The sequence below is a fragment of the Meles meles genome, chromosome 20, assembly GCF_922984935.1.
Source record: "Meles meles chromosome 20, mMelMel3.1 paternal haplotype, whole genome shotgun sequence".
Classification (NCBI taxonomy): Eukaryota; Metazoa; Chordata; class Mammalia; order Carnivora; family Mustelidae; genus Meles; species Meles meles.
The window spans coordinates 8,994,048-9,011,436 of NC_060085.1; the positions used below are offsets into that span (position 1 = coordinate 8,994,048).

Consider the following 17,389-nt stretch of genomic DNA (forward strand, 5'->3'; position numbering starts at 1 on the left):
TCCCCCGCTGCCCCTTGGCCACAAGGTGGGGCCTAAGCCTTTGATGGAGGGCATTGCCAGGCCGCCCAGCCTCCGGGTCAGGTGTATTTTGTGATGAGGAGCCACCAAGACTGGTTTTGTGGGGAGGCGGCTCCCCCTGCTGGCACCCTGAGGGAAGCACCTCCCGCCCCAGGGAGACTCGGGTCCTTCCCCCTGCGCCAGGTGCCTGGAGGGTAGAGGATCAAGCACAGTGGGCTATGGGGCCCCTCCCCCAGGCCAGGGACTGCTAGGGACTGAAGCCATGTGCTGTCCCCCCCACCCCCAGCCTTTCAGCCTGTGGGACCTTGGCTGGGGAGTACAGACGGGAATTTCTGCTTTTAATCCAAAGAGACAGAAAGAAAACTCAGCAAGAAGCTGAGCCACCCCCACCCCACTCCCAAAACCCCTCTGGGGACAAAAGCTCCAGCCTGGCATCCTCCCCACCCTGCAGGACCCATACAAAAACCTCAACAATTGGAAACATGGCCAGATCCCAGGTCTGTGCCTGTGCCAGCTCCAGCCATGGGGGTCCCACCCGCTGGGCACAGTGCCCACGGGAAGGCCAGCTGGACCCTAGCACTGGGGGGCAGGGTCTCTTGGGGGCGACAGGATTCCCATCGGAGGTACTGACAGAAGGGGGATGTACCTCTTCGTGGGGTGTTGGTGTCCTTGGCTCTGCTGGAGGTGGGCCCTCCAGGGGCCTTGGGCTCCAGCCTGCAGTCTGCGGACCAGGTGGGTGCAGAAGAGACTCGGCCCTGCTATTCTCAGAACGGCCTCTTTTTGTCCCATTTCAGTCCTGGTTCCTCTGATAAGATCGACAAAAAGAAATGACAAAATGTAAAGAAGAGGTTCCTCAAACGGGGGGAGAAGAAATTTTGAGACGTGGAAAAATCCCCCAGCCCAGCCCCACCGAAAAGCAAAAATTAGACGTCGTCAGCCACTCAGCCCTTCTCTCCTCCAGCCCGGGGAGCCCTGCAGGCCCCCAGAAGCAGCCCAGTTCTCGGAGAGCCCTCGGAAGAGGTCTCGGGGGAGCTGTGCACCAGCAGCCAAGCAGAAAGAAACATGCAAACGGACTCTGTTAAGTAGAGGACAGAAAGAAAGAAAGGATGCAGCAGAACTGCCTTTCTCCCCTCCCTACCCCGCCCCGACCTTCCGGGGAAGGAACAAAATCAACCCAACAAAGAAACCAGCACAGTTCTAAAGGGGCCTGTCCTCCACCCTCACCTTTCTTAGGGGAACCCCACCCCCAACTCGGGCCGGAGCTTCACTAGGGAGCCCGGAGGACAAGCTTGTACAAATGATGGGGGGCAGATCCAGAGGGTTCCTCCCTCCAGCCTCCGCCCCCTCCCTGCCTGTCTACTCCCCCCCCCCCCCCCCCCGCCCCCACTGCCTTGGCCTCTGGCTTCTTCCCCCAGCTGCTCTGGACTAGGTGAGGCCGGTGCCTTCCTGGTCTCCCTGCCCTACGTTTGGGCTAGAAGCCCCTGGGGCGGGGGGCAGGGAGAGACCCCTGGAGCTAGTTTCTTGCTCCTGCAATGGAGGGTGTCCTGTCACCCCACCCTGAGCTTCGGGGTTAGTTTCAGGGCCCCAGACCCCTCTGTACAGTCCACAGGAAAAAGTCGGAATGCTACGACAGCCCGTCCCAGCCTGGGACAGGCCCCCTCTTCCCGCCCTCTGCAGGCCGGGAAAAATCACTCTCTCGCCGCGCCACGAGTGAGGGGAGGTGGGCCCCAGGGTCGCCCCCACACCCCAGCCCCGCATGCAGGTGCCCTCGCTCCGCCCCACCGGTCCCTGCCCCTGCCCCTCACACAGACAGCCCTGCTGTGGCCGGGGCCGGAGAGTGGAGCAGAAAGGGGACCCCGGAGCCGAGCGAGGAGGACGAGGCAGCCGCCGCTGCCACTGGCTAAGCCGCCCACCTGCGCTAGGTAGGCGTCCCGCTCGCCGACTTTCAGTTCCTTTGGAGGGTGTTGGGTGTTGTCCTTTTTCAAAAGTTTTTTTGGAGCTTTCTCTGTCCCCCCCAACCCCACTTTCTCCACCATATGGGCCTCTTGGCCACTTCTCTCTGGATTTCAGCTGTAATGTCTTTACTCTTTATTTAGGGGTGGGGCATTCATTGTTTGGGTCTTTTGCCGTCGCAACTGGGAACTCCTCCATTTGAGCAACTTGGGGACAATTTGGTAACACACCACAGGAAGTAGCTCTCCCCCCTCCCCCTGCAGCCCCTTCCTCCCGCCCCAAGGGATGGTTGGGGTCCTGTCCAGAGGGTCTTCCGAAGCCCCCTGGGAGGGAGGGAAGCAAGAGCATGCCCAGCCCCCCTCCAGGGTGTGACTTGGCCCCTCTGGCTTGTCTTTCTGTGCCTTACTCCCTCCTCCCTGCATCTCCCTTCCTCGGCCCCCTTCTGGAGTCCTTGTGCCTCTCTCTCTCTTTCTTAACTGTATGAAAACACAAAGCACAGGTCAGGATCCTCTGAAAGTCAGTCAATCCAACATTGCACCGTAGGGGTGGGTTGTGGGCTTTATTTATTGTGAATCCAGTTTGTGAGTCTGTGGCCCCAGCAGGGAGGGAGGGAAGGAAGGAGGGGAGGCAGCTGGCTGGGGAGGCGAAGAGGGCCCTGACCTGGGCCTGAAGGGGCCGGCGAGTGGTGCCGCCTCACCCGGAAGCCGCCAGGTGGCTGGCCCCGGCAGTGGCTTTTGTTGGAAGTTGAGCGAAGGCCCTCCCCCGTCTGCGTGCAGCCCGTGGGGAAGACCGGGACTGAGAAGCAGGGGACAGGGGATCCCGCGGGAGCCTGGGTGGGGGGGCGTGGGGAGTAGGGCGGGGGGTGGGGGTGGGGGGCCGGGTGGGCCGGGCGTGACGCGCGGTCAAAGTGCAATGATTTTTCAGTTTGGTTGGCTAAACAGGGTCAGAGCTGAGAGGGGAGCGGAAGGGACCCCCTGCCCGGCGGCACGCGCCCCTTCCCTGGAAGACAATCGGGGCCGCGGGCGCGCTGGGCCCGCGGGAGCCGGGGTCTGCGGGGCGCCCGCCCGGGCGAGGTCGGAAGCTGCAGGCCAGCTGGGCCCGGGCGGGAGCGCGCCCGGCGGGGCTGCCCGGGCGGGCAGGGGGGTGGGGGCCGCTCCTTTCCCAAGTGTCGTTGTGAGGGGGCAGGCGAGGGGCGACGAGGGCGACAGGAGATGTGGGGACGTGTTAGAAGAGAAAAAAAAAACCCACAAAAAATATATATGGGGGAAATGAACTTTTTTTTCATTGAACCAAGTGCAATGCATCAGAGAGTTTTCCTATCTTTGTATGTTAAGAGATTGTTAAGAAAAATTCTATTTTTGTTGTAATGTCCTCGCGGCTCTGGGGACGCTAAAAGAACTGGGCCTGCCCCGCCCTGCGCGGGGATAACGAAAGCTGAGTGTTTTTTCTTTCTTTTTTTTTTTTTGTTCGTTTTCTTTTTTTTTTTTTTTTTAGTCGTTTTCCTGCGTTGACGAGGATGATCTGGGGTTTTTATTTGTTTCGTCGTTCGTTCTCGGTTTCGGTGGGAGGGCTGAAGGAAACGTTCACATTATAGAGTTAAAAAAAAAAACCAAACACCTGGACATTAAAAAAAAAAAAAACCACCACAAGATCAAAAAGGAAAAGGACGAGAGAAAATTATTTTTAAGATAATTCAACATAAAAACCCTGGTGCTTCTTACATTATAAAGTACGTTTTAAAAAAAAAACCCACAAACTATTATACGTAAGTTTATGAATCAGTTAAGTACCCTGCACTTAGGAACACGCATATCCCTTCTTTGTTGAGTTTAACGGAACGGGACAGCGGCATACGCCCGGCGGCTGGGCTGCTCTGGCCGCGGGTCTCCCCGGGCGCCCCCTCCCCAGGGCCCAGCGCCCCCTCCTCGCCTCATCCCCGTCCGGGCACGGGGGCGCGGCGGGGGGGTCCCCAGCCCCTCCCCCGCAGAGGTCAATGCCAACGAACAAACGTCCCCTCCCTCCCTCCCTCTCCGCCCCGAGCGCCCTTCTTTGAGCCAGACGCCAACTTGACCCTCACCAGCATTATCAGGAGCGCGCTCAGCAAGTTGGTAGTTACCCCCCCCTTTTCCCCGGCGCCCCCGACTCAACATCACTCCTTCCACCCCTACCCCTACCCCCGTCACCCACCGGGGAGCACGAGGAAGGCTCGAAGCTCCAGGACAGGACCAGCCAAGCTGACAGGTCGATTCGCCCAGGCCCGCGCCCGCACGCACGCACGCACACGGCCCCGCACACAGCCCCACCCCACCCTGCAACCAGCCCCGTCGACTGCCTTACACACCCGCCCCCGCGCTGGCCGGCCGACCTAGTGCCTTGTTCTCACCCCCGTGCTGGCGGAGCGGACGCCGCGCTCTGGGTCCCAGAGGGGCCGGGTGGCTCAGACGACCCACCATTTCCTCACCCCGACCGTGCTGAACGGACCCCCCACACGAGAGAAAATAAAGGAGCAATAAAGTCACGAGAAATTTCGTCCCCCAATCGAGAGCCCGAGGGGCACCCCAGCCCCGCCTCTGCTCCCCCCCACCCACCCTCGGGGCGCCCCCCTCCCCCCCAAGCCAGCCTGGGCCAGCCCCGCTTCGGCCCCTCCCGGGAGATCCGTGCGCCCGACCAGCACCAGCATCGCGGACCGCAAAGGCCGCCCGTCCCGTCAAACAAGTTTCTTCTTAGGCTAAGAAACGCAGTATATACGAGTATCTCTATATATAGTACTAATGGATTTGGTGTGCTTCCCCCTTAGCGTCCCCTGTCCCTCCGCTCCTCCTCCTTCAGCCTGGTCTCCCCCTCTCTCTGCCCTCCACCCCCGTCTCTGCACTGAGATACATAAGAAACAAGGGTAGTTTACTGTCTGTTTTGTTTTCTGGGTTTTCAGTGTCCTAGCGGAATGCAAGTAGGCAGCCAGCCCGTATGTTCCCTCTCCGCCCCGCCCCGCCCCACCCCGCCCCCGTCACTGCGCTTCTGTTATACCATCTTTGCCTGACTCTCTCCGGCTTCTCCATTGAATGGCTAATGTGTATGTGAAATAAAGAAATAAAGAAAAACAAAAGTAAGAGCGCCCGAGCCTTCGCTAACTCCTTCGTCCGGGGACTGGTTCGGGATCGGTGGGTGGGTCGCGGCGTCGGTTCTGCGCCTCAGCGGACGCGCTCAAGGAGCGTGTATCCATGAGTCTCCAGGAGGGGGCGCCAGTGAGAAGGGCAAAGACTCCCCCGGTCCCTCCCCACCTCTCTCGGTGACCCCAGCCCGGAAAAAAGAGGCACCACTTTAGTCCGATGAGCTGTCTGCCATGTTGGTTCCCGCACCTCGTCCCTGGGAGGGAGACGCGGGAAAGGCTATTTCCAGCAGTTGGTGGGTGATTAAAAATAAAAGAAGAAGAAGAAGGTCTGCTGGGGCGCCCCTGGGGGCGACAGTCGCCCTTCCAGACCCCCGGGACCCTTTTCCCTGTTGGGGACGTCCGCACTGTTCCCTCTTCGGGGGAGTTCGCCCCAGAGCAGGCGCAAGGCATCATCCGCCCTTTCCTCGACAGCCCTGGGCTGAGTTCCCGGTGACCCTCGGCTCAGAAGCAACGCTGCGGAGGTCACCGCACCTCAGGGCTCACGGCCGCTCGTTCCGTCTTGATGGGCCGGGCCGCCCCGTCGGGACTGCCGTCCGGGCCGGCCGGGGGCGCGGGCTGCGAGAGCACCGCGGCCTCGGCCCTGCGACAAGGCCCGCGGCGGGGGCCATCGTTGGGGCCCCGATGCGCGGGTCTTTTGCGGGGCCCGGACGGGGCGGGGCCTGCGGCCAAAGCAGCCGCCTGGTCGCGCAGCAGCCGCACCAGGAAGCCGATGTATTTCATGGCCAGGCGGAGCACCTCATTCTTGCTCAGCTTCCGGTCGGGCGGGTGCGTTGGCAGCAGCTTCCTGAGCTCTGCGAAGGCGCCATTCACGTTCTGCTGCCGCCAGCGCTCCCGGCTGTTGGTGAACACGCGCCTGGCCACCTTCTGGGGCTGGTGCCCTGCGAACAGGAGGGGTTGGGTTGGTGCCGTGGCCCAGGAGGCGCCCCCTCCTGCCCTCGCTTCAGGCACCCAGAGCCCTCGGGAGGGGACTTCCACATAGGCGGTGAGCTGGGGCTCCCTCCATCCAAGGGATCCACAAGCAGGACCCGTGCATATCTCCCCTGAGCAACTCGGCTCCCACCGCCCGCCTCACCCCCGCAGCCTAGACGAGGACATCACAGGTCCCCGCTGCAGACAACTGAGGCCTTCTGTATCTCTGTCCACACCTTTCTGTCAACAGCTGAGATTCCGAAAGACATGTGTCCTGTGGCTGTCAGTCTGGGGAGCTGTCCCTGTGGTCTTCATTCTGGAGCATGCCCCTGTATGTGGCTGGAGGTGCACGTGGGTCTAAGAGGTCCCCTAGGTGCCAGCGTGGTCCTGTCTGTCTTGGGAGAGCTCCTGGTATACCTAAATGGCTGTGGTCGTGTCTGATCATTGCCTGGTGGTTGTGGTCGTGTGGCTGTGGTTCTGTGGCTGACTCTTGTGGGGCCACGGTCCTAAGTGACTGTGGTTGTGTGGCTGTTCCTTGTGTGGTTCTTGTCCTGTGGCTGTTTCCTGCGTGGCTGTGCCTTCTAGTGGGGCTGTCGTCTTGTGGCCCCCATGCCATGGTGCATTTTGCCATGCCTCTTGGTGGCTTGTTGGGTGGTTGTGTGGCGCTGGCCGCGGGTCTGCGGTTTTGCACGTGGGTGTAACCCTGTACTGGAGGCCCCGTGTGGGCTGTCCTGCGTGTGTCTCTGCGGCAGACAGGAGTCCCGGCAGGTGGCTGTCTCTGCACACAGAGTCATACTCACCCTCGGCCAGCTCCAGCTCACAGTGGCTCGGTCTCCGCTTCAGCCGGCTGCTGGGGAAGAGGCCGAAAGCTCCTGCCGGCCCAATGTAGAGGCTGTAAGGGGTCGTGGGTCACTAATGCCTTGTGGGCAAGGACCCTGGCCCTGGATTCCCCCCAGGTCCCAGCCCTCCACTGACCTGTTGAGGAAGGGGTCAGGGTGATAATGCAGGGCCAAGGGGGGTGGGACAGTTCCCAGGGCAGAGAGCTGCAGCAGCGGGGGTCGCAGGGCGCTCAGCTCCGTGGTGGCCATGGTTACCCCGGGGGGCCTGGTGTGGCCCAAGCTAATCACCGGCACGCCAGGGGGCAGCCTGGGGGGTGAGGAGCCTTGGTGGCCCATCTCTTTCACCTTCGGCAGCCCAGGCGAGGCAGGCTTGGGGGGCGGAGCGGGTGCTGGGCTGGGGGCACACACCATTTCGGCCTTCTCAGTCATGGTGGGGCCCACCTCTGCCTGGGCCTGGGGCGGGCACATGGACCCCAAGCGGGTGCTCACCTGTGGGAGGGAAGGAAGCCAGTGGGGAGGGAGGAATCAGATGCCAGCACATCCCTTAGCCCAACAGAGCCCTCAAAGGAGCAGGAAAGTGTGGTGGGGAGGGTGGCGGTTCCATGCGTGGAGGCAGGTGGGCTCAGAAACCACCAGGACGAGCGAGGGGAATGTGACACAAGGGCCGGAGGTAGCCAGCGGGTCTCTGGGCGACCCTGAGCTCAGCAGGGCCATCTCTGAGCTGTTTGTGACCCACAAGGACCTCAGTTGCCCAGCTTCTGCACAAATTTCCCTTATTCCAGAATCCCTTCTGGGCTGGAGTCTGGAGAGAGGGGTGAGGAAGGAAGCTGGGATGGAGCCTGTGTCCCCAGGATGACCCTGTAACCATCAGATCTGATCCCGAGACCCTCATTGATACCACGTGACCTTAGAATCCCTCTATAATGGACTCTGACCCTTCACTGATTCCCCGCCTCAGCTGACCATGTGGCACTCAGCTATGACCCGGGGGGCTCATATGACACCCTGTGTCTCACTGCCTCCATGTGACACCCTGAAAGTCCCCCATAATTGCTCCATTGATTCCCACCCCCACCGAAAACGTCCCCCTTACTAGACCTGTAACCCCACTGCTGACGCTGTGATCAAAAATGCTGACCCAGGATCCCCAAACCCTGACCCCACTGCCCAGTACCTACAGTCATGTCCCAATCCTTCTCTGGCCCTCCTTGATGTCCCCCCCACCACACTTCCTATCTCCATCCCCATCCACGCCTTTGCAACCCGGCTTAAACGGTTTGGCCCCATGGCTTGGAGTGTCCAGCAACTTCTGGGACTCCTGGCTCCCCTGCCCCCTCTTCCTAGGTAGATAGGCCCTGGGGAAGCTGACCTGGACTCCCACTAAGGAGGTGCCCCCACGAATGAATGAATGAATGAATGAACCAATGATCAAATGAATACAGGCACTCCTAGGATCCCCCACCTTCAGGCGGACTCCCCTCTTACCCCCGCACTGGTCCAGCTGTTTGGTGAGTTCCCTGGCTCTGTCCTTCAGGGCCGGGATGCGGTTGGGTTTCAGGCCAGGCTCCGTGGCCCCGATCCGGTCCGGCCTCTGCGTTCACGGCCGCTGGGAGCTTGCCGCCCCCTCCCGGCAGCGGCGTCGGGGCCGCGCCTCTTCCCGGGCTCCCCAAGGCCGCAACGTGGATCCCTCGAGGGAAAGTGAGCAACTCCCGGCCGGCCCGCCCTCTCCCCGCCCCCGGCGTCCCAGTTTCCTCCCTCTCACCCCCGGCCGCGCCGGAGGATGCTGGACCGGCGCAGATAAGAGCCTGGCCGACTGGCCGCGCCTGATAAGGAGCCGGGCTGACCCCGGAGGAAACCGGCGGGCGGGGATCTCCGAGCGCGGGCTTCACAGCCCCGCCCCCCGGCCGGCGAGGGACCGAACCGTCCCGGGGCCTCTGAGGACCCCGACCCACTACACAGCTGGGAGTGAGGTACACTGGCTGCACGCAGAGGGGAAACCGAGGCAGGGAAGGTGCGGCCTCCAGTATCACTCGGGTTTTGCCTCCGGCTTTGAACAGCCCTGGCCCAAGTGTCCGTGCTGATGGGGGTGGAGGAGAGCCCCTTCCGGCTGAACCGGGGCCTCGTGACCCGGGGCCCCCTCCTGTTCCTCCTCTCCTCACCCTGCTTGGTTCCTCTTTCTATGCCACCCCTCCGGGGCTGTGCACCACCCCCACCCTGGTTGGGGGCACTGGCGGGAGGGCAGCTCCTCCAGCCTGCCTTTGAGCGTCCAGCCGCGGCCAGTGTCCCGGGCCCCCAGGCCTGCTGCCCACACCACCTTTTCAGGCCCCGGAGGATGAGAAGAAGTGCCACCGCTGGGAGGGACTTCCTAGGGTGCCAGGACTGGCCAAGTTCACAATAGGTGTCCCTGGCGTGTCCCCACAGGCTGCAGATCCTCTAGGCCACAGGAGCACAGAGCCCCAACCTAGTGGACTCTGGCCCTCCTCCCCCATCACAGGCCACTTTGGGGTGCAGGGAAGGACAGTGATAAAGAGGCATTGGGCAAGTATCTGGGAGTGGGGTTGGAGCCCCTCACCCACCTGGCCTCACCAAGGCGGTGGGTCCCGGAATAGCTTCATAGCAGACCGTCCCTTCCTCCAGGGCTCTCCCACTGGGGCCAGTCAGGCTTTTGCCTCAGATGTATCTGGGTGACAGCAGAAGCCGCCCCAATGACACCGCCGCCCTCCCAGGAATCTGGTGGAACGGGGAACCAAGCCACCAACAGTCCGGCAGCCCCCCCAAGGGCTCCTCTGAGCCCGTTCGTTCACTGATGATCCCCTACAAGCAAGTTTCTAGGATTAGGGTCATTTTACAGATGGGGTTGAAGCAAAGAGAAAGGTGTCTGGGAAGGCCCCACAGCTACCACTTGGGGTTGGGGGCTGTGCCCTAAGGCTCTCCGTTAACGTTGCTAACCCTCCTAACCCTCCGTCCTGCAGGCGAGGGGAAGCAGCAGGCCTGCAGGCCTCAGTGCGCTCGCCCGAGGGGCCGCAAAGCAGGAAGCACCTGGCCTGGAGCGGATGCACAAGGCGCCTGGTTCCGGTCCGGCTTCCGCCCCCGCGGCCCCGTGGGGAGCTCCGCCAGAGAAACCAGGCGGCGACGCGGGGCAGGGTAGGGGTTGGGTGGCTGCAGAGCCCGCCTGCATCCGCGGTACGGGGAGTGTGTGTGCGTGGGGGAGGGCGGGGTAAAGGCTCCAAGGGCACGAGCACACGGCTGCCGCCCCGTGGCCGCCTCGGGAACTGCAGGGACCAGCAATGGGGTGGCCCAGGGCTTCCTACTGCAGATAGTCCGCTCCAGGCGCGCCCCCGAGACAGAACACCCCAGAGAGAAACCCGGACCCTTCAGTCAGGCAGGGATAAATCCCCAGAATCCCCCGGCTCCCCATGCAGTTAAAAAAGACGGACAGAGGGGCAGCTGGGTGGCTCTGGGCAGCTTCTGCTTTCTGCTCGAGTCATGATCCCGGGGTCCTGGGATTGAGCCCCATATTGGGCTCTCTGCTCAGCGGGGAGCCTGCTTCCCTCTCTCTCTGCCTGCCTCTCTGCCTACCTGTGATCTCCATCTGTCAAATAAATAAATAAAATCTTAAAAAAAAAAAAAAAAGACGAGAGAGGAAGACACTCCAGACATGTCACTTGCAGAGACGGGAGGGCCCCCAAGATGGACAGACCCCAGGCGGCCTTCTCATTCAGACAAATGACAGTCGAAGGGATGACGTCTCTTTATTGGCTCAGTCCACTCCTGGACCAGTGGCCAGGCCCGGCCCAGGCGGGTTCTGGTAAGGAGTCTCTGGACGGTCACTGGGGGCCACGTCAGCAGTGTCCTCGGGTGCTGGGGTGCTGTGGGAGTAGCAGCATTGGTCCCCGCGTTGACAGGTGCCCTGGTGGGAGGGTGGGGGATGTGAAGCCTGGCCCAGAGCTCAGCAGCCTCTGCTGGGTCCTTTTCCTGGATAGGGAACTCACTTCCACATCTCGCCTGTCCCAGGTGTCCCAGACCCACCTGCCCCTTGGCCTTGACCTATTGCTGGGAGGGGGATCCGTGGGCGCTGCAAGAGGAGGTAGGGGTGCCTCACCTCCTTGAATCTTTTACAGGGAAATGTCTTGAGCCGGGCAGCCCGCTGGACTGGGTCCTCCGCTGGCTCCTTTCTCTTATTCTGGTGCAGCCTGCGTCTCTCCTCCATAGCTCCGCCAGCTGCCTTGCCCCTGTGCAGGGAGAGGAGGAGCTGGGACCCCACCTGGCCTTTGCGTTGCCCCTGCCCTGGACAAGCCCCACGGTCACAATGCTCTCACTCACCCCGGCCGCGCTCGGGGCCGGGGGCCCCAGTTGGCCTCAGGATTAGCCTGGAAGCGCTTGAGTCCTCGCTGGCGGGAGCTGGGGTTGGCGTCCTCCCGGATGGTGAAGTTGGCCTGCAGCCTGGGAAGGCAGGAGTCGGGGCTGAGGGGCAGGTGCCCGCGGGGGAGCACAGACCGCCTGCCAACCTCAGTGCAGTCCACGTGCTTTGGGAAGACTCAGGTCCCCCAGCCATTTTAATAAACGGTTATCAAGGGCCTACTGTGTGCCTAAAATCTGCCACCAGTAAAGCCAGTGTGCCAGTGCATGAGGCAACGGGACGAACCAGAAACAAGCAAATCACATTGTGTTTGGGTACAAGAGTTCTGAGACAAACAGAGCAGGACAAAGGGAGCGGGGACCCAGGGGTAGGGGCGGGGAAAGGCATGCAGGGCAGGACAGAGTGAAGGGGGTGAGGGAACAGGCACTGCAGGCAGAGGGCAGCTCTCATAAAGGCTGTGCCTGGCGAGTGAGTGAGGCGGCCCAGTCCAGAGGGAGTGAGTGGCGAGAACGGGGCAAGGGGGCCCAAGGAGATCGCAGCCAGATGGCGCCGAGCCTGCGCTAGTGAGTTAGGCGGGGGTCACAGGGGGAGCAGACTCAGGGGCTCACAGGTGTTACCTTGGCCGCTGGGCATGGGGCAGGGGCAAGAGGGGCGCGGCCAGAGGACCCGGACAGAGACGACAGCTCTGGGGTAGGTGGGCAGTGATGCGGCCAGACCAGGGTGGGGCCAGAAGGGGAGGGCAAGTGGGAAGATTCTGGATCCTACTTGAATGCGCACAGGGCTGTGGGGGGGGCATCCGTGTGTTGTCTGCGCACACGGGAGCTTCCCCTGCCCGCGGGCAGCCCGGGCAGAGCCCATACCTGGGCTCCACACTGAGAATGCGGAATGCCGGGCTGGTCTCGGACAGGCGCTCCCGTTTCACCGGACACTCCTTTTCCTGGGAGGAAGCGCTCAGAGATCAGGGGACGCTGCGCCTGACTATCTGGCGCTCCCGCCCCCACGCTGGCCAGGCCAGCCCTCACCCAGCAGCGCATGATGTCCCAGAGGGCTGAAGAGGGGGCATCTGTCTTCACGGCGTTCTTACAGGCGTGGGAGAGTGAGACCCGGAAGCCAGCGTGGAGAAGGGCCGACCTGGGGACCAAGAGGGGCCACGGTTGGCCGGGGAGGGGGGAGGTTCGGGTGGGGAGCTGGGCCCCCTCGATGGGACTGGTGCAGCTGAATGGCTCGTGGTGTCTACGTGGCTTGTGTGAGGCCGGTTATTGAACCATAAGCCCATCCCCCTTGCCAAGGCTGATGGCCTCTGTGCCCTGTTCTCAGCACCTGCACACAGGCATGCTGAGTCTCCGTTTCTCAGAAGACCCTGGCCTGAGAGGGGCTGCACCTGCCCAGTGCCCCCCCCCCCCCCCGAGGTCAGGCGCAGGCCCCATGCCCGGGGGCTGCTCACCGCAGCTGCAGGAGGCTGGGCGTGCTGCAGCGGATGGTACTGCTCAGCTGGTCCAGTGTGTAGTAGAGAGGCACCTCCGGGAGCTCCTGCGAGTGCAGACAGGGTGCGGACAGGGTGGATGTGGGGCGGACGGAGGAAGGATGGCTAGGTACAGGCGGGGGACCCCCATCCGCACCCCGGCCTGGCCCCCACCTCAGTGATGACGCTCAGGACCCCTCGGATCCGCTCTGCGGTATGGAAGCGGCCGGGGTTGGTGCTCACAGCCTCTAGGACACGGCCCACGAAGTCCAGGTCATGGATGGGCTCTGCCCACAGGGGACCGCCAAGCTACAGACACACAGTGGCCGGAGGGGAGGGGTCACGACAGCCGCGACCCCAGTGCCCCCCTTGTTTCCCCTGCCCTGCCTCACCTGGTGTCGCTGCCCGCAGTGCTCACACTCAGGGGCGACAGGGGGACCGCAGGCTGCAGAGAACTTGACCCTGCGGAGAGCGGAGTGGTTGGCAAGCAGTGACCCTGGGATGCCCCGTCTTCACCTTCCTGCCCAGCTCCCCCTTGCTCACCGGCCCCCAGAGGCTCCTGACGCTTTGCCAAGGCGCTGAAGGTGGAAGGTCCCGCAGCCCACGCACTGGAATACGAGCGCCTGCTTGCTGTTGGGGAGCAGGGGTACCCCTAAGTTCCCAGCATGATCCCCATACCCCGACTCCTCCCTCAGGCTAACTTCACCCCCATTTCCTTGGGGTGGGAGCATGACCCCCCCATACCCCAAAATGTCCTGTTGCCTCCTTCCATCCATCACTCTTCCTTGCCCCAGACTAACCTGGCTGAGGCTTTGACCTTGGCCTGGCCGGTGAAGACACGGACAAACACCCGCACATAGAAGTCAGCGCTGACACTGAGCAGCGGCACCACGAAGCGTTGATAGCAGTTGGCTCGGAGGTCCAAGCTGTGCAGGACGATCCTCAGGGCCTGGGGAGTGGAAATGGGGCTTCGGCCATCAGCCGTGCCCCCACCACGGCCTCCCCGCTACCCTGGAGGTTCACAGCCCCCTCGGGCCCAAGCCCAGTCCCCCATGTCCTGGTGGCATGACCCTTGCCAAGAGAATGCCTCAGTTCCCTCATCTACGAAATCGGGACAGTCTGTGTCTCTTTAGGGCCCTGCTGGGGGTACCACACAATTAGGGGGGGAAAGGGCCCCTGAACCCAGCGTATTCCGATTATCATTGACCGTGGGCCCTGAGCTGTTTGATGTGCTCCAAAGACCAGTGTTCCGGCTTCCCAGACTGACCTGATGACAGAACCCTTAAGGAACAGAGATGAGACATCCTCCTTTCCTCCTTTCCGGCCCATGGCCGCCCGCAGGCAGCCCCTGCCTTCTCGAATCCCCGCGCCAACCCATCACCCACCATCATGCTCATGGCAGATGCAAAAACCAAGGGCTGGGAAGAGGGGATTAGTTGTCCAAAGACACCAGCAAAGTTAGGATGTGAGCCCAAAGCCAGACCCAGGCCTGAAAACTGCCTTAAAAAGCTATTTTGGAAAATTGTTAAAAACAGACGATACTGGGGGGGAAAATCACCCAAGCACTGGTTCCTACCCTGGGCAACACCGCAGCCCCCCCTAGATGACCGGAACTGGCAGCCCCGGCTCTTAGGGCTGCGCTGGTTGTAGACGTGCGTGTCACCCACGTCTTGGGACCAATCGGGAGGAAGCTAAGCGGCTTCCGGGGGTGGCAGAGGCTGGGGAGCGCCCTCACCATCTCGTGGCAGGCGCGACTCTTGAGGGCCACGGCCCCATACTTGCTGTAGCACGTCTCCCCGCTGTTGCCCGCCAACACTGCCATGTCCGTGCACGTCACGCACAGCAGCCCTGCGAGGGGGGCCCGAGCCGTGAGGACCCTCGCAGCACCGCGGGCCAGGCTGTCCACCCCTGCGGCAACGTGGCCTCACCTCCTTCACTCACGGCCTGCACCGCAGCATCCAAGAAGGGGGCAGGGCTGCCGTAGGGGTCCAGGTCGATGATGTCAAACCGCTCTGACACCTTCTGGTGCTGGTACATCAGCATCCTGGGAGCGAGAAGGCCAGGTCCTCAGCACCCTGCCCCAGGGAGCGGCTCGGTCCCCTACACGTGTTCTCTCACTCGGTGCTACCATTCCGGCCCGGACCAGCTGCCCCCGCCCCCCCTTCAGATCCTGGCTGGCCCATTTGCTAACTGCATGACTCTTCCTCCTTGGGCCTTGGTGGACTCCTGTGTAGCAATGGCAGTTAAGGACAGCCAGCCGTGTTTCAAGCAACTTATAGCTCTATTAACTCATGTAATCAAATATGGATTTGGAATGATAGCTCCCTTGGTAGGTGACCAAATGCAAACGCTCCCACCTTGCGTAGCCTCAAACTGTGGCCCAGCCACCACCTTCCTCCAGCCCTCTCTGCCCCACCCCAGCCAGAGCCCCGCAGAGGGAAGAGAAAAGCAGACTCCCCGCTGAGCAGGGAGCCTCCGGCAAGGCTCCTTCCCCAAACCCGGGGATCCAGAGGCCGGCACTTAACACTTAACTGCTTAACTGACCTAGCCAACCCAGGCGCCCCTCCTATCAGCTTTCAATACAACCAGGAAAGCAAATGCTTTTCATCGCAAAGACCTTTTTGTTTTCTGTAAAGGGTCAGATAGTAAACACTTGAGGCTTTGTGGGCCACAAGTGGTACCCTTTTTAACCCTTTAAAAATGCAAAATCATTCTTGGCTGGTGGGCCCTACAAAAACCTGGCCCCACAGGCGGTTGTTTGTAGGACCCCAGAATTAGAATATGAATGCCCCAAGGTCAGGGATTTTGTCCGTTTTGTTTACTGCTGCCTGGCACTTGGTGGACCGGAGATCTGCGCCTGCGCTGGTGCCTGTGGTGCGTCTGAATGAGTAGAAATACCAGAGGTTGCCAAGTGAGTCTAAATCGGCAACCGGGATGCCACACTTCTGGCTACACAAGCATTATCTCACTTAATCAACTCATTTAATCAACACCGCATTAGTATTACAACTCCTGTAATACTAACATTCTCATTTTACAGACAGGGAAACTGTGGCTCAGAGAGACTAAGGCACCCTCCCGAGGTCACAGAGGAAGAATAGGACAGACTTAGGATTTGAGACCAGGCAGCCTTGTTCTAGCACGCGCCTGCCAGCCATTAGGCTCGGCTGCCCCAAACCTACCCGGCGACCTACCGGGCGTCCGCCTGCCTGGGATGCACCAGGTGGGCCACACCGTTGAGCTGCACGTTGCGGCACATGAGATCCACGGCTCGGGCAGAGGCGTCGTTGGCAACCACAGACTGGAGCCCAGGCACCTCTCGTGCAAAGCGAATGGAACGGAGGCCCGAGGCTGCCAGACCCTCCAGCACTCGAAGGCCTTCCTGTTGGAGTAATCAGGGAGCCCCGCTCACATGGATCCCTCCATCCTCTGCTGGGCCCCAAGGAGCCCCCACCACCCACTTCCTACAGCTCTCCCGCCACAGGAGCCTTCCTTGCTCCATTACTGGAGGACTCTGGGGGTGCCAGCTCCCGTGTTCAGGCCCCACCTCGCAGATCTCCCCCACAGCAGCTGTTCGAGGTTGGTCTCCTGGGGCCAGGTTTGCACCCTCTTTCAGTTCAGCCTTTTCCTCCTCTTGCTCTGACAAGTCCACGACCACCTTTTGCACGTCCTTCTCACCTGGCACCTTGACTGCAGCCACCCAGAAGCACAAGTCAGGGGACAGTGAAGCTCCCCCTGAGAGACCTCCCCCTATTTCTCAGGAAACAGAAGATTCAGGGAAGAAAAATCTTTCTCAAAGCCCCTTGGGGAAAGCCTGAAGGAAACGAGCCCAGGGCCTGCTGTGTGGCTGGAGCCTTTCGGGACTTTAAGGGAAAGGGGGCGGGGCAGGGAGAAAGCTCGGCGTGACCCCCGCCCACCAGGAGACTGGACCTCGACTCACTCTGGATTCCTTTGGCCGCAAGCTGAACGCGAGCGAACTCGGTGATCACGGCACATCTGCAGGAGACGGAGGGTTAGCTCACAACCCCCTCATCCTTGCAGTTCCACTGCCCTCTGCCAAGCTGACCCCAGGCCCCCTGCTCACGTCAGGTCCCGGTTAAACTCCTGCACTGGGTTGTAGAAGACTTCGTTGGCGCTGGGGAAGGCTATCTTGGCGGCCCCCTCGGTGACCGTGGTCTCCTGAGCCTCGGATGCGCACTCTTTCCCGCAGGGCTCGGTGCCGTTCTCCATTTCGCCCGGATTCCGTAGCCCTTGCGTCTGTCCCTCCACAAACCGGGCTCTATAGAGACTGCAGGCGGGGCGGAGAGTCAAGCTTAGCCACAGAACGATTCTCGCACGGGACATCCGCGGAAGCCTCTGCCCGCCAAGCCTGTTTCGGGGGGGGTGGGGGAAGGCACAGGAAGAGCATCAGAGAGCCGTGTCCTCGAGGCAGGTGGCATCTACATCTATAAAGTTTCAGAAGACCCTGCGGCCTCGGTAAGGTGACACCACACCCCATTTTCGGGAGACCGGCCTCTGAGAAGCTAGAAGCCTTCGAGCTGGCCCAGCCCCGACCTGTATCCTTCCCCACGCCTTTCTCACCCTCTCTTGAGGTGCAGAGGACCGAATTAGTCTGGGTGCACGTTTCCCGGATTAGGACCTGGGCGTCGCCATGTTGGCACAGTGGGAGGGCAGGTCAC

At 61.6% G+C, this 17,389-nt stretch overlaps 3 protein-coding genes across 11 annotated transcripts in view; 1 reads left to right on the plus strand and 2 right to left on the minus strand.

Moving 5' to 3' along the window:
- Positions 1 to 3,708, plus strand: part of NFIX (nuclear factor I X) — a 97,127-nt gene extending 93,419 nt beyond the window's left edge. For all 8 annotated transcript variants that reach the window (XM_045990009.1, XM_045990011.1, XM_045990010.1 and 5 more), the window contains one exon: positions 813 to 3,708. In XM_045990009.1, the coding sequence (XP_045845965.1) occupies positions 813 to 827 (15 nt within the window). In that variant the 3' untranslated portion in view covers positions 828 to 3,708. The remainder of the gene's footprint in view (positions 1 to 812) is intronic.
- Positions 3,333 to 8,507, minus strand: LYL1 (LYL1 basic helix-loop-helix family member). The gene is made up of 4 exons (XM_045990012.1): positions 8,374 to 8,507; positions 7,025 to 7,377; positions 6,850 to 6,941; positions 3,333 to 6,018 (listed from the first exon to the last, which is right to left on the minus strand). The coding sequence occupies exons 2-4, from the start codon at positions 7,354 to 7,356 to the stop codon at positions 5,603 to 5,605; spliced, it is 840 nt and encodes a 279-aa protein (XP_045845968.1). The 5' UTR covers positions 7,357 to 7,377; positions 8,374 to 8,507; the 3' UTR covers positions 3,333 to 5,602.
- Positions 8,508 to 10,623: 2,116 nt separating this feature from the next.
- On the minus strand, positions 10,624 to 17,360 carry TRMT1 (tRNA methyltransferase 1). Of its 2 annotated transcripts, none has more exons than XM_045990003.1 (17): positions 17,292 to 17,360; positions 16,795 to 16,998; positions 16,651 to 16,706; positions 16,258 to 16,400; positions 15,905 to 16,092; positions 14,639 to 14,754; positions 14,446 to 14,558; positions 13,511 to 13,659; positions 13,254 to 13,340; positions 13,103 to 13,172; positions 12,885 to 13,019; positions 12,693 to 12,778; positions 12,271 to 12,379; positions 12,109 to 12,185; positions 11,212 to 11,331; positions 10,991 to 11,120; positions 10,624 to 10,798 (listed from the first exon to the last, which is right to left on the minus strand). In XM_045990003.1, exons 2-17 carry the CDS (start codon positions 16,938 to 16,940, stop codon positions 10,649 to 10,651), a joined length of 1,875 nt encoding a protein of 624 aa, XP_045845959.1. In that variant the 5' UTR covers positions 16,941 to 16,998; positions 17,292 to 17,360; the 3' UTR covers positions 10,624 to 10,648. The 2 variants fall into 2 exon arrangements, with proteins under 2 accessions (XP_045845959.1, XP_045845958.1); XM_045990002.1 differs by having other exon boundaries at positions 16,795 to 17,079.
- Between the last annotated feature and the right edge of the window lie 29 nt (positions 17,361 to 17,389).

Bases quoted from the DNA above. Each gene is read 5' to 3' on its own strand.
- TRMT1 (XM_045990002.1), bottom strand. From the start codon at position 17,054: ATGTCCCGTGCGAGAATCGTTCTGTGGCTAAGCTTGACTCTCCGCCCC. The intron at 14,559-14,638 runs GTGAGGCCACGT...CCCCCCTCGCAG, and splicing joins GCAGGCCGTGAGTGAAGGAG to GGCTGCTGTGCGTGACGTGC. The intron at 12,186-12,270 runs GTGAGGGCTGGC...GCTTCCTCCCAG, and splicing joins GGGACATCATGCGCTGCTGG to GAAAAGGAGTGTCCGGTGAA.
- LYL1 (XM_045990012.1), bottom strand. From the start codon at position 7,356: ATGTGCCCGCCCCAGGCCCAGGCAGAGGTGGGCCCCACCATGACTGAG. The intron at 6,942-7,024 runs GTCAGTGGAGGG...GACCCCTTACAG, and splicing joins CCTGACCCCTTCCTCAACAG to CCTCTACATTGGGCCGGCAG. The intron at 6,019-6,849 runs GTGAGTATGACT...TCCTGTTCGCAG, and splicing joins TGAGCTGGAGCTGGCCGAGG to GGCACCAGCCCCAGAAGGTG.